Here is a 15,502-nt window from a genome sequence, read left to right as displayed (position 1 = left end):
TGAGTGACAGGTCCGAGCAGCTCCGTGAACAGCTGCTTCGAGGCCAGTGGGCGGGTTCTCGGCCAATCCAACATGGCGCTGTTCAGGCCGCCATATTTGAGTCACAAAAACGACTCCCCAAAACCAATGGGTGACGTCACGGATGCTACGTCCATTCTTTTTACAGTCTATGTGTAGGACCCGGCCTTTCACAATAAGAGCCCCGAGACCCGAGACAAACTCTCCCGGTTCCGACCCGGCCCCGGAGTCACTTCTTATGAATGGACCCAAGACCCAACCGGGTCAGAACCTCGGGTTTTCGGGCTGTCAAGTTTTTCCGAAGACCTCTAGTGTGATTCATGTAATATAATTGTTAAAAAAATTGTTCCGCTCAGTAGAATCGCCTGATTCATCTCAGCTGACTGCACCTGCACCTGACATTTAGAGCAGGTTCAATAAGAAGCAGAAGTTTGACCACAGGCTGACTGAGGTTGAACTAAAAACTCCCACACACTGCCCGGTGCACTCGCAGTTAGAAAACTGTATCGAACCTGATGAAGGTCTGTGCACTGAAATGTCGTCAATCAGAGAGAAAGATGGAGAGAGAGAGAGAGTAACTGAGACAGAGTGAGACAGATGGAGAGAGATCAACTGTCTCAATCGTTAAGACAATGGAAACACTTAAGAGACAGAAGACGAGAAGCTGCAACAGATTAAAAGATGTTTATAAAGTAGCTTTAAAGTCACAAGAGCAGCAAATGCAACAGTTGCTCTTTTCCTCCTCGTGGATGTACAGTTGAAATATTAAAGCTACATAGAGTATGAAGAGAGAAGCTGAGAGAAGAATATGTAAAACAACACTGAGATGTTTTTTCATTTCGTATCATGGAACAGTACTTACTGTAATATAAAACACAACAGAAGAAGAAACATGGAGCTTTAACCACTTCCTCTAAATGTGCCCTCCCTCTCTTGGGGTCATTTAAAAAACAACAGTATTTTCTCAGTTCAGCAGCAGAAACACTTCATTCTGTGCAGCATCATTTTCCTGACAGGTTGGTGGACAGAAGCTAATTAACAGTCATCAATTGTTATTCACACATGTTGAACACTCATTAAATCAACCCAGCATCAGGTTTTATGTAGTGGCATGGTGGGTTCCTGAGTCACTAGATTAGTCACCGTGCCCCATAGTGTGAAATAAGTTAACCACAGATTTTAACTGATCAAAAAGTTCCTTGCAGATTCATTTTCTATCATTTCTATGAGAATTGATCTTCCTAAAAGCTCTGAAGTGTTGCCTCTGTTTTGATGGTGGAACAACAGGTTTCCTCCAGCCTGACTCCTCTTCAGCCTCTCTCCTCATCAGCTGTAGCCGGGGGCGACGTTAGCGGCTCCAGCTCCTCTTGATCTCTTTTCATCTCTCCCAGCACCTTTAGTTCCTTGATGCACAGCTGCAACACTGTGTTTCTAAGAGCAATTGCACATCAAAGAAGTTCTGCCTCTGACTCTCAGCATTACACATCAAGTGTTTGGCTTTGAAGGACTGGATTTATTCTATGCTGGGTTTTTTTTTCTCTGGGGGAAACAGGGAGGTAAATGACCAGGGTCAGGAGAGTCCAGTCTAGTGGTTTAATTTCCTCCACTCAATTACAGTAAATAGAGAGAGATTTAATACGGGCTTTGACCTTTACACCTTGAGGGTATCAGTTCCACATGACTGGATGGTAACACAGTGGGATACGAAAGTGTGAAACCACTCTTAGATCCCCCAACATGATCAAGGTTTAAAAGCAAATTGGCTGTGATAGTAAGAACCTGCTGCATTGAAATCATATTTTCTATTGAACTTCAACGAATAAGCAAAATAAAAACATGTGACTAGCTGTATCTCAGCTAGGAGGTTGCATCTTTAATAACTGTAGTCATCAACTGGTTCCCTTCATAGCCATAGTTACAGATACCCTTAGAGGCCAGTGCATTGCAGATTAAGAAAACACATCCAAAGACACAGATTTGACATGTGGCTGTTTCCAGGAGACTCAAAAAGGTGATGGACCAGGCTAACATTTGTGTCTTTATGCATGTGTTTTCATAAGTTGAAATGAAGTCCGGCCTGAAATGAGATGGTCTGGTCTACTGAGGATTCTCACTGTCACTTACTGTAGTAACCTTGGCAGTACAACATGCAGTGTTGGCTATCAAGCTAAGCCAATATCCAATACTTACACCTTGTAAGTATTGGCCTTTGACATGGGACAGCTGAGTTGCACCACCACCACATGATTGGTCTTCAAATGCAGCCTTCAAAAGATGCAGCCTCTGAGTTTGGACCACCTTGCTTTAACCAGATAGTCTGTGTCAAAAGGAACAGGATTTGCTCAGGATAACTTAAAAAAAAAACATCTCACATCTCTTACTGTATCTTCAAGGACACTCACAGAACTGAACTGAACTTTCGCTGCCGTCTTGCCTGTCTCCCGCTGGGGCTCCCGACTGGACTACTTGGGGCCGGGTGGGGGGACCCCTTGCTTGCCCCTCTGATATATTATTATCATCACAATATAAATTATTAATTAGAATTCCAACAATTATTCTTGTGATAGTCATTATCATGATATATAGGTTTAAATTAGTCTATGTTTGTATATGTTATTATATTATATTATATTGTACTATATTACATCATGCTATATTATATTATAGTGTCTTGTATTGCCCTGTATTATATTATCATATCTTACATTAACTCGTCACATTATATTAGGTTAAGTTATTATATTGCACTATACTATGTTATATGCCATATCATATTGTAGATTATTATTATTTATTTTTCTCTTTTTCTTTCCTCTTCCTTCTCTTCTCATTTTTATACTTAATTATATTATTAATAGGGCTGGGACTTTAACGCGTTAATTACAATTAATTAATTACACAAAAATAAATAAAATATATATAAATATATAAATAATAAAAAAATTAACGCATTTTAATCGCACTTATTTAAAAAAAAAAAATCAAAAAAAAAAATTTTCCCAATTTTTTTTTTTTTTTTTTTTCTCACGTGTGTCTACGTGCGGTGCGCCCGCACGTGAGAGAGGCGGCAGTTTGAGAGGCTGACTGGCAGAGATGAGAGCTGGTGAAATGCTAGCATGGTTATTTAAAACACCATCTCTGATCTCTGCCTGCACATAGATACACAGACACGGGCGCACGCTAAATGCGCTATATAGCGCTAATTGCTCAGCTGCAGCGCTATATCTATGACCTGTCACTGTCACAGGTGCATCTCATCTCATTATGATAGGACTTCACCCTCAGAGCTGTCTGTCTTCAGACTGTCCTGACCTGTCCCTGAACATCACACAGGGACAACATGGAGCTGCTGTGTGATTGGTTACTGAGTTTTATTAATGTTTACATTACTGAGTTTATGCTACTGTGATTTAAGTAGCCTAGTTAAATACTACAGTAATCATCATAGTGTATTGGAAGGAAAGACCATTTAATCTGTATGATGAATTAATCGATAATTTGCATCCCTAGTCTGTTGGTCTTGGTTAAGTACCACCTTGAATGCTTAAAGGGATAGTTCACCCTAGAATGATATTTCGCTCATTATCTACTCACCCTCATGTTGACTAAGGGCTGGAAGAAGTTTCAGAGTCCACCGTCCCTTCTCTGAGTTACAGGGGGTCTCGGCATAGCAGTGCATGTCCATATAACGGTTGCAAAGGGACACCGGAGCTCTTCGTAAAAAAACACACACAAAAAAACATCCAAATACCTCCATGATGCTCGTATGTAATGTCCGTCTTGTGCTGAAGCCCCAAATTGCGTAATTGTCCCGAAAAAATTAAATAAGTCTATATTTTAAGCTTGTTTGTAGCGGAAGCTTCTCGAAGCTCCTCTTCCTGGTCCGTCCAAATCTCGCGTGATTTGCGCCGGCGTCAGCATGCGTCAGTGCGGTTACTGCGAATCACGCGAGATTTGGACGGACCAGGAAGAGGAGCTTCGAGAAGCTTCCGCTACAAACAAGCTTAAAATATAGACTTATTTAATTTTTTCGGGACAATTACGCAATTTGGGGCTTCAGCACAAGACGGACATTACATACGAGCATCATGGAGGTATTTGGATGTTTTTTTGTGTGTGTTTTTTTACGAAGAGCTCTGGTGTCCCTTTGCAACCGTTGCATTGAAATGCACTGCTACGCCAAGACCCCCTGTAACTCAGAGAAGGGACGGTGGACTCTGAAAATTCTTCCAGCCCTTAGTCAACATGAGGGTGAGTAGATAATGAGCGAAATATCATTCTAGGGTGAACTATCCCTTTAAGCTTATGTATTCAGTCATTCAATGGTATACTAAAATCCATGTGAAAAAAAAAATGCTTCTCACTGTTCTCAGGTCAAATATTTATATGCGATTAAAATGCGATTAATTAATTACAAAGCCTCTAATTAATTTGATTATTTTTTTTAATCGAGTCCCGGCCCTAATTATTAATTATATTTTATACTTTATTGAATCATATATACCATATTATACACACACACACACACACACACACACACACACACACATATCTATACATACCTATACATTTCATTATAACTTTATGGTGTTTTCATATATTGTTATTATTAAATAAATCAAAAGTTGTGAAAAGTTAAAAGCTGATGAGAGCTGAAGAAAGTCATTGCTTTGTTGGTTTTGACTTCAGATCTGTGTCTGAGCCTCTGTCTTCTGTTTTCTGTTGTTCTCCAGCCACAGAGATTTGAAGCCTGAAAACTTGTTGTTAGACGAGAAGAACAACATCAGGATAGCAGACTTTGGCATGGCGTCTCTGCAGGTCGGGGACAGTCTGCTGGAGACCAGCTGTGGGTGAGTTCAAGTCACAACAAATACGGCTCAGTCCCAAACTTTGAGTTCAGAGTCCAAAACATAATTGTCAGCATCGACAATTGTGCAAATCATTTTTTGGTTTGGTTTGGTGACTTGTTTGCATTGCAGCTGACAACCTGCTCTGACTGTAATAAAAGTTCTCTAGTCTTTTCTCTTTCTCATGTTGCCATATTACTCAGTGTATTTTTGGACCATTTTATGCCCTTTATTGATTGGTACATTAGAGAGACTGTCACCGTGAATCTATCTATATAGATCTGCCTAATATGTCTGGTTGGGAGCCAATGCAGTGACCTCCTGCTGAGGGCTCAGCAAGCCCATATGCCACCAGAGTACTCTTATGAAATGCTGTGTTTTATACAGTATGAACTTTACTTTGCAAGCACTATAGAGAAAAAGATTTGACAAATGAGAGAAATAGTGACAGGAAACTGTTGATGGTGGGAGAGACTGCCAATACTATATTGAATTTTATTTTATTTTATTTTATTTATTTCCAGCATGTAAGCAAAAACTTGAGCAACAGCGTAAGCATGTTATAGAACAAAAATTGAAAACAAAAGCATTGGAAACAAAAGCATAATTATTATATTCTTTATAGATATTTGAAAAGGAGTGTGATGTAGCAATGCTTATTTAATCCCACCCCTTCTCCATAAATCATAAATACATCATTTATCCACTCAATAAAACTTCAGTAAGTTTATTTCAGTGTGTGGTGGTTTATTTTTTGATTTTGATTCATCTAGCTTCCTTAATTATCTTGTGTTGTATTGTTTACAATAGAAGAAAAGAGATAACACATTAGAAATCTTAAAGGAAATGATGTAAAGGTCACACACACAGATCTATTAGCATTCATTCCATGTTTTAGCTCTGTGTTTGGTCTCCTCCAGTCTGTCTGGGCAGGTGGTGAACAGAGAATTGATCAGAGCCTCCTAAATCGGAACCAAACAGGAAATGTGCCCCAGAAGGCTGAAAAGGGCTCAAAAAATCCTTGTAGAGCTGCAGAGTCCTTCCACCAACCGACTAGCTGTCATTGTTCATATGTGTAGCTTTGATTCAGGCAGTTGTTTGAAGCCGCTGCGTCTCTGCAAACAGGAGAAATGTTGCAGTTTTATCAAGTCCTAGTTGTTTGTTCTTCAGGACATGAGCTGGTCCGGGGTATCCCACTCTCCACAGTGAACCGCAGGCTAACCACTGTTTCATGGACTCAGTCATGTGGAATGACTGCAGCTCGACTCCTCCGGCTCAGAGTTGCCGAACACGGAGCGGCTGAGAAGATGCTTTGCCCACAGTTACTCATTAGTCCATATTATAATTCAGACAATTAAGGAACAGGTTATCTTCTCAGTAATGCACCAGAGTCATGTTCTGTACCCGCTTCTTTCGTTTTCATGCTGATTCCTCAGGTGCAGCTGAAGGTTGTGTCTGTCATCCAGACACTGGTGGTGGGATTTAGCCTTTACAGATGTGGTGACAGGGAGAACAAAGGAGTGAAAAATAAATGAGTTAAGTTCCGTGAGAATTCAGTGATTTAATTTCATCAGACAATATTACGGCCTCTTGTTTCATAGAAATGTTTGTTAATGTTACATCGCTGTTGCTGATTTGACAGCAGTCCCACATTTTTACACATTTTCATGTCTGATGCAGCAGATAATCCAGAATTTATCTAAAGTCTAGCAGCTGAGAATTAGTTCAACTTTTTACATGTAGGTGATTGTGTACCATCCTGCTCCAGCTGCTGCAGTAGTTCAATAAAGGAGACGGATGAACTCTTCCTGCCAAGTGAGAGGTGTGAGAGTCATTATGATGTCAACAGGTTAATGGATATATTGTTGTTTAATGGAGGTTTTATAGACAGCTGTAAAAAGTCAGTGTGTGATGAGTTGGTTGGGAGGGCAGTTGGTGTCAGTCGGCCGTTGGGTGGTAGTTGCTGGGAGATTTGAGTCCGCTTCTGATGGTGTGATAGATGGAGCTGCGTCCACATGAGGATGTGTCAGATTAGTCTTCCACATGTCAGTGGCTCAGACAGTTTTTATGAAGAACCGCTGATGGATCCTGTAAATATCTCGCATGAGTAACAAGTGGACCGGCTCCTCCGCTTCACGTGACATTAATGGAATTTATAAAATGTCACTCGGCGACGACTGAGGACGAGTCGCCTCAGGCAGGGAGGATGAAGATTTGCTTGGCTGTAATTAGATTGCACTTAGTGTATTTTGACACGAGTTCAAATTGACTTGTTTTTACATACATTAGCATAATGAAGCAGGATGTTGGCAATGATGGAGCGTGTGTTTACTCTGGGAGTTTAGATGAAACACTGTCGAGCTCTTTGCTCCATTTGTTCCGATTAATCCACACAGAGAAAGAGCAGAGTGTGTTCTCACTGCTGCGAGTGTGTGCTGTCATTATCTGATTAGGAATCGTATGCCTCTGTTAATGTTGTCATTTCACTCATTTCACTTCTCCCCCTCCGACATTTCTGTTCTTTATGTTCTTTCTCAGATAACCTGGGAGATTTCCATTTTTTGTGTCATAGATCACACTTCATGGCAGTTTTAGTGCTTTCCATTGACACACAGTCACTGAAAGTTATGATTTGGGATGTTTTGGTGGCTCACCTGGTGGAGCAGTAAGGCTTAGTCCTTACTGCAGAGCGCTGGGTTCAAGTGTGACCTGTGGCCCGATGCTGCATATAGTCCACTTTCTCTCTCCTTGAGTGTTGACACTTAGAAAAAGAAAAAGAAATGGTTCAATGATTAATTCTTGATATACAACGCGTTACATGGTCAGTCCCGGTATTGTGTTGTTATCCAACGCTGAAAACTGAAGGTGGTCGTCTTGTGTTATTGATCCTCTGGAACAACCTTGTAGAGTCTTTCTTTGGCTTTGAGCACTTCATCTCTTTGCTTTAGTGGATAGTTCTATTTGTATTATTGTGTCAGGTATAAATTCATACCAGGCACTGGTCATAATAAGTTGCAAAGTGTAGAGCAGAAATTTCAAATCACTGTCCACTAAATTGGCATTGATATGTAGCAGTGATGTTAAGTGTCAACTCAGTAAAACAATCAACAGTTAAAAGTACAAGAGTTTCCCCTGAAATATGTCTAATGAGTTTCTCACTGTGTCTGAGTCAAAACTTGTTCAAACGTTCATGTAGAAGTTGAATTTCCTCTCCCAATACTGTTGTTTGTATGTGAAGTGTAACTTTGTGGTGGATATTTGCTGTTATGTAATGGTCACTTAACCAACATAAAAAATCATGAACCACGTCAGGCTGAAGCTTTTTTATGTCACGAGTAAAGTGGCTCATATTTCCTCAGAGGAAGTTATGTCAGAGCTTCACCTGGTCTCTTATTCCTCAGTTTGTTGGTTGTGGCTGCTGGCTGTGTGTAGCGTGTGTATGTGTATGTAATTGTGTGTGTGTGTGTGTGTGTGTGTGTGTGTGTGTGTGTGTGTGTGTGTGTGTGTGTGTGTGTGTGTGTGTGTGTGTGTGTGTGTGTGTGTGTGTGTGAGAGAGAGAGTCCATTCCACCATAACAGCCTCTCTGTCTCTTCCAGATCTCCACATTACGCCTGCCCAGAGGTTATCAGGGTAAGTGCTCTCTCTTTCTTTCATACAGTAATAGCAGCTCCAACCAGAAAAGCTCTTACATCACAGATCCCCCATCCCACCCCCCCACTGGTTAAAACACACTTACATAAAACATCAGCTATTTGACTTGTAGCTTTGTAGTTGTGGTCCTGTCTCTGTGGACAAGTGGACAACCCATACAGATGGACCGAGCCCATACATACTGTGTGTCTAGTACAGGACATATATACGTATATCACCTTTAGGAGGATACGTTATTATCACATTGAAACATCCTCATAAGTTGGCAACATGTATGAAATATTCATAAAATGTGTTTATGTACATATATAAAAAATATTCATGATTAATGCTACATAGTGTAACCTGTTGCACACCCATATGTTCATTGGTTTAATAAAAAATATAATCATACTTACAGTATATGTATGGGCTAGATATAGTGTATGTCAATATATGAAATACTTTTTATGTCTAATAGGGTTTATATATGTACATACTGAATATTTTACATGTGGATATTTGTACATATTGGGTTATTATTATTCAGATTCAGATTCAGAAAACCTTTATTGTCCCCTGCACATAGCAGTGGAATTTTTTCTTAAACGTGTGCATAAAAGAAACATAAAAACACAGTTTAGCATAACATAAAACAGAGAACAAATAGATATATAATGACACAAGCAAGATACAGAATGACACAAGTAAAAACAGAATAAAAACCTTAAAAAGAAGAACATTAACATTACTACAAACATTAATATTACTACTGTACAAATGACCTTTTTTTTGCCCCCTATCTAACATGATGACTTTCTTACTCACTTCTGTTTGTGCAAACAAAGGTGTAGCTATAGCTTTAACGTTGATCGTTGGCCAGAGTTTGAGTGTGTGCACCTGCCTCTACTGTAAAACAACCTTTAAAACACCCTCAGTTCTCCTCAGTTCACCTGCTCACAGGTCTTCAGCTAGATTCTTTCCAGTATCTTATAGAACCTGCTTCAGCTCCTCTGTGGACATGACTGCTGCTAGAAAATAAAGGTACATGACAACCTACATCTGCAGACATCATGGGTCACGCAGTAGATGAGGCAGGCAGGGTCCACCAGAAAAAGAAAATTGAAATGCTTCTTCTTAGAATAACTCCTGCTGTGCAGTGTAGTCAGCATCACAACTTGCTAGGGATATAGACATATTTAAGTCAGGAGCCTGGACTGGATGTGAGTCTCACCTCTGTCTCTGTCTCTGTCTCTGTCTCTGTCTCTGTCTCTGTCTCTGTCTCTGTCTCTGTCTCTGTCTGTACCAGGGTGAGAAGTATGATGGGAGGAAAGCAGATGCGTGGAGCTGTGGAGTCATCCTGTTTGCACTTTTAGTGGTGAGTAACAGACTGTCCTCTGACACAGACATTAAAATGAGTCTCTGATTTTTTATTTTTTTGCACAGGATGTGAGTATCTACAGTATTTGTCAGCATGAGTTGAATTTGGATCATGGGGTTTTGGTTAATTTGATTTTTATTAAAATATAGATCTTAAAGTGCTGCCATGAGCGACAACTTGATTTGACTTGGTTTTCAGTCTGAGCCAAAAAAAAGCACTGAACAAAACCACCACAGCCAGGTCCATCACTTTTTTGTGTCCATGGAAACACCTCTGTTGTGTTGTGAGTCTTGTATTGTGAGGAAGTTGTCTTCTGAATTTGCTTGTGTCTTTGCATGTATGAGGTTGGCTTAGTGCACACACAGTTCGAACCAATAGTCCCTGTTGTTTCTTTTACCTCTTCCACCCTAATACTTTCAGAAAACAGTGTCCTGGATTTTTTCTGATAAATGATCATTTCAGTTTTCATCTCCTCACTCCTCGAACAGTTGTAAGACTCAAAGTGCATCAGTGTATTTGTACAGAACATGGTGTCACAGGATAACCTGCTCACACTGCTGGATTGATGCAGTGTTGAGCGGGGGGTTCTCCCCACCCACCCACAGGAGGAGGAGGAGGAGGAGGAGGAGGAGGAGGAGGAGGAGGAGAAGTTGATTTAGTTTTTTCCTGAGGCAAATATTTACGCTGAATGAAGCAGTCATTCCCAGCAGAATTTCCAAGGTGAAGAATAAGGTCAGAAACGTTTCAGCACAAAATAAAGTGCAGCACCAGGGAATTAAAGGTCAACATCCAAACGCACTGGTGGACAGAACATGTTGGTGTTGTTATTAATGAAGGTCGCTGTTAAAAGCAAATCTACGGCCTGCGCATCTGACTTTAAACATGCCGGGTTTGTTGTTGGTGTCGGGAATATGAGAAATGTGTGGCTGCTTAACATCATGAAAGGTGTTGCAGTGGACGGGTGATCGGTCTGAGTTTTACACCAGCTGGGATTAAATTAAACATGAGGAGCTGGAAACATGTTGTGTACTGATAAAGAATTGAAATCACATTATTAATTGAATGAGCGTAGACATGATATGAAGCTCTCCTGCCTTCTCTTACTTAGCTTTGCCAGGTACAAAAATTCAACTTCAGTTCAGTTCTAGTCAGATGCGCCAAATGACAACAAACACCTCGTGGGACTTCACAGGAGGAAAGTTAGGATAGATGACCGCCTATCTGATAGAGAGATGATATGTTAGTTAGTTAGTTAGTTAGTTAGTTAGTTAGTTAGTTAGTTAGTTAGTTAGTTTTTTATTTTCACGGTGTCATACACCAAAAAGGTGCCCAGCCCTCATGGACTTACAAGACACACCAAAAGAAATAAAGAACAATAAACAAAAGAACATCTCCACATACACTAATCCGGGATCTACAGTCATCAGAAAGCACAATCCACAATCAAACATAAAGCGCACCCATGCGCTTTTGGTAAGCATTCAACACACTGAGCTAAATAAAACACTTTTTCACTAAACAGATACGCTAGTCTACAGTCATCGGACACAGAAAACAAATCAGGACAATCCAGGGTCATTTTAAGAAAGAGCTTATGTCTACAGTCATGGTAAAAAGGACAGTAAAACAAAAAAAATAATTTTCTACCTCTCTCAGGTCACACAGGTGACACTTTCTATTTTCTTCTGGGATTGAATGGAAACGTCCCGTATATGATAGGAAATAAGAATCAGCCAGGAAAAATGACTCCAAAACAGAAATCAGCTCACACAATTTGTGTTCAATCTGTGAAAACTTGTAAAATGAATAACTTGGACCCCCACTGGACCGAGGAGCTAACTAACTCACCAGCCAACAATTACCCAAGTTAAATCTGACTAGTGGACATCACAGCAAAATGCAGTATTCTCTGACTCTCTCTAGAGAATAAATAGTAGCCTAAAAGTGACTTTTGACATAAGGATTCTTTTTTGTTACGTAAAGCAGAAGTAAGCGGAATGTTTGTGTTAATATAAGTCTTAAATAGTTATATCTTCCGACAGCAATCACTTATATAGAGTGTTTGGTCTGAAACACGGGTCTGTCAGTCACTCTGCTCTGCTGTAAGCTGAGGAGAAAACTTTCCTTGTATCCTACAACCTTTATCCAATGAGGAGAGAGAACGGCATAAAGGGGCAGTCCTCTCTGTGTGTGCAGCCAAGGGATGCGCGTGAATGTGGTGACGTAGGGACGAGGACCAATAGATCCATGACGAGGCGAGGGCGGGGACTGCTAACTCCATCTACTGACAAAAAGTTAGCCAAAACGACCGGACCGCTTACTTCTGCTTTAATAGTAGCCTTAGCCTAAAAGTGGCTTTTTATGTAAGGATTTTTTTTTTGTTACTTTAGGACGCTTGTACATCTTTAAAATGTGGAGACAAACAGGGAATATGAGACAAACATGCAGTAAAGTGTGGAGGAGTTGAACCAGCTGCTCCCACAGTTGACACCCTGACTGCTCGGCCATCAGGACTTTTCAGCCAGTGTCACCAATGGTTTAAAATGTCCACTTTCCCAGAACTTAAGTCCACAACAGGGTGCCTCTCGTCTAATGAACTCAAACAGAGGGTCAGGTTAAAGCTAGCATTAGCTAACATGCTAAGTGTTTGCATGTTCAGATTCACCTCCTCCTCCGCACCGGGCCGACCAGAGACAGCTACAGCTTTAGCCAGTGAGTTCCATAGCTAATTTTTGTTTCACAGCGGAGCCTTGCAGCTCGAACAACCTGATAAACCAGCACCTCCTTGCCGAACCCCCCATCCCCACCCTAAATTATACATATGACACTACACCAGAGGCAGTGCTGTACCTTGAACTGACTCTTTTTAAGTGTGAACAGCACTGACCAGAGGCCGACCACATCTGGAGGCAGGGGAGAGAACGTACTTTCCTGAACAGGTCTGAGAGTTCAGTTGATGTTGAACGATAAAGATTTTATTCTGTGGGTAATGGGGGCAGGACTAGATAAGCTTTTGCTTCTCCCGTTTTCCCTTTCGGCCATGTGTATTGTATTATTTGAACTAAGATGAAGTGTGATGATGATGATTTAATTGACATGCCCGAAATAAACAAATTGATTGATTGATTGATTGATTGATTGATTGATTGATTGATTGATTGATTGATTGATTGATTGATTGATTGATTGATTGATTGATTGATTGATTGCATGATTGATTGATTGATTGATTGATTGATTGAAAATCTTTTACAGTCTGATGTGACCAAAGAAACCAAACTGCTCGTGTTTGTGCTGGTTTGTCTGAATTGATTTGTGTGGTTTTTTTTTTACTTTCCCATTTAAGATGTTTGAATGACAGTGTTGCGTGGTGTGTGAATCACTCTTGTGTACTACAGACTCTCAGCAGCTCTGTCACGTAAAAAGCACGTCACACAACAAAGACTTTTCAAAGCAGTGGCTCTATAATGTGACAGTGACAAGTGAGCAGCCAGGGAGCCGAGTAAATAACTGTTTGTTTGTTTTGTTTGTTTGTTTATGTGTGTGTGTGTGTGTGTGTGTGTGTGTGTGTGTGTGTGGTATGTGCACGCATGTGTGTTCCTCCCCTGATTGAGACAAAGCACATAACACAGCCATCATCATGTGAAGATCAATCCCTCCACTTTTGTTGTTTTGATCACCCACGCAGTGTCAGCGGCCATCTGGCTCCGTCCTGCTCCTTTTCAATGGGGAGGAAACGGTATCAGTCATCACGCCGCTGAGCGCCCTCCCCAGCCGGAGAGCAGACACACAAACTGCTTCATCATCAGCAGCTCTGATGACTGATATCGCTCACAAGCTGCCTCCAGTCCTCCTCTTTGTCACAACCCGAATGATCTCTCCGTGAACACCTGACAGGCCATTTACATGACAACAGGAGGATGTCAGTGCAGTGTATTGTGTGAGCAGGTGAAGGGCCAGTTCGGTGCCCGCTCGGTGTTTTCAGATCTCCCTGTTGTGCAGTTTTGATTTTTTGCCCTGTGAATGAGGCGACAACAACCATTGGCCATTTTTTTTACCACGGAGCCACAATGAATGATTTCTCATGGTTCTTTCATCCAGCACTGCCAAAAAACTGTCCTCCCTGAAAAACACAAGCCCCAAGGTCGTCTATGCAGCAGCTTATTACGACACTGTTACGTTTTAGTATTAGATGACCTCAAGTGGCCAAAGTCGAGGAAGGAAGTGGGATGGTGTTATTGAGAGACACGCAAGTAGACGATAACACCATAGACTGTGATGGACGTTTCTGAAGCTCAGAGTGAGCTGGTCCACTGTCGCCATCTTGGCAGCCCTCTAAATCCAAGCTAATTTAAAAACAGTCAAAGAGGAGGGGCATTTGTGGAGCAGAGAGTGTGTTGCATGCCTTCCCTGCCACACAAAGTGGCCCTGCCCTCAGTCCTCTACACTGTCTGTGAAAAATAGTACAAGCAGTTGAGTTCCACAGTTTTTAGAGACCAAAATTGTTTTTATACCAGGCTGTAAATATGTTTATTTCAGTTTTCAAAACCATTATGACAAAGGTCATCTACAGTAATCTCAACAAAATACTTATTTTGACTCAAACCACATTTTTTTCCTGAAGCAAACTGAGTAGTTTGAGTAGTTTATGCATGGATCAACATCAGCAAAATCATTGATGCACATTTCTGTCCAAGTCGATTGACCATGTCGTCTTTCCGCTCCTCCAGGGCGCTCTGCCTTTTGACGACGACAACCTGAGGAATCTTTTGGAGAAGGTGAAGCTGGGAGTTTTCCACATGCCTCACTTCATCCCTCCGGACTGTCAGAACCTTCTGCGTGGCATGATTGAAGTGGACGCCGGCAAGAGGCTCACGGTAAGTCGTCATACACGCCTCCCCCATGGTCGGCCGCAGAGTAGGAGAGAGCTGAGGTCTTCAGTCAGGAGACTTGTGCTCGCTTGATGTTTTCACAGACTGGGCTTTTGCTTTAGGGACGGCTCAGGCTAAATTTAGCAGAGTTGCACCATGACTGGCCCTGCAGCGATGGTGCTCTGCATAAAATCTTTTCATCTCAGGCCAAGGATTTGTTTTGGCTTAGAATAGAAACATTACGGAAATGACAAAAGGCTGTATTAGATAATGTGCTTTCACTTCTGTTCTGTCTGTGGCTGTTTGGACGTGGCGCTTGTTTTTGGCAACATCCCACAGCTGATAAGCTCCAAATTGGACTTCCATAATAGCTTCAGTCTTTCCACAGATACCATACACACTTTACTGCAGAGATATGTTCACACACTCACATACACCTTACCTGCTTGTCTTCAGGTGTGGGAGGAAACTGAAACCCAGAGTCCCCGTTCAACATCTCATACCTGGAAGAATGAAGCTTGTTAACTTGTGTTTTTATTGATAAGTCACCCAGCTCTGCTTAGTCTTAGGAAGGGACACCTTTTCCAGCTTGTTTCCATTTGTATTAATTATATAAGTTAGCTTTTCCATATTTAATTCTGTATGTCTTAATGTTTCTCGGCACTTGTTCACTCAAAGTGCCTCTGACTTTTTCCGGCTCCTTCTCATTTGCTTCAGAGCTGTGATACTCATCATCCAAAACAAGTACAGTTTTT

General features: G+C 41.2%; 1 protein-coding gene across 15 annotated transcripts in view; it reads left to right on the top strand.

Moving 5' to 3' along the window:
- LOC146990126 (serine/threonine-protein kinase BRSK2-like) overlaps nucleotides 1-15,502 on the top strand; it is a 139,574-nt gene that overhangs the window by 97,334 nt on the left and 26,738 nt on the right. For all 15 annotated transcript variants that reach the window (XM_085769161.1, XM_085769154.1, XM_085769147.1 and 12 more), the window contains exons 5-8: nucleotides 4,752-4,868; nucleotides 8,462-8,495; nucleotides 9,805-9,873; nucleotides 14,607-14,753. In XM_085769161.1, the coding sequence (XP_085625287.1) occupies nucleotides 4,752-4,868; nucleotides 8,462-8,495; nucleotides 9,805-9,873; nucleotides 14,607-14,753 (367 nt within the window). The remainder of the gene's footprint in view (nucleotides 1-4,751; nucleotides 4,869-8,461; nucleotides 8,496-9,804; nucleotides 9,874-14,606; nucleotides 14,754-15,502) is intronic.

Source organism: Trachurus japonicus, chromosome 3, assembly GCF_045865225.1.
Source record: "Trachurus japonicus isolate A0001 chromosome 3, Traja_1.0".
Taxonomy (NCBI): domain Eukaryota; kingdom Metazoa; phylum Chordata; class Actinopteri; order Carangiformes; family Carangidae; genus Trachurus; species Trachurus japonicus.
The sequence above is the reverse complement of the archived record's forward strand: the minus strand, read 5'-3'. Positions and strand labels throughout refer to the sequence as shown.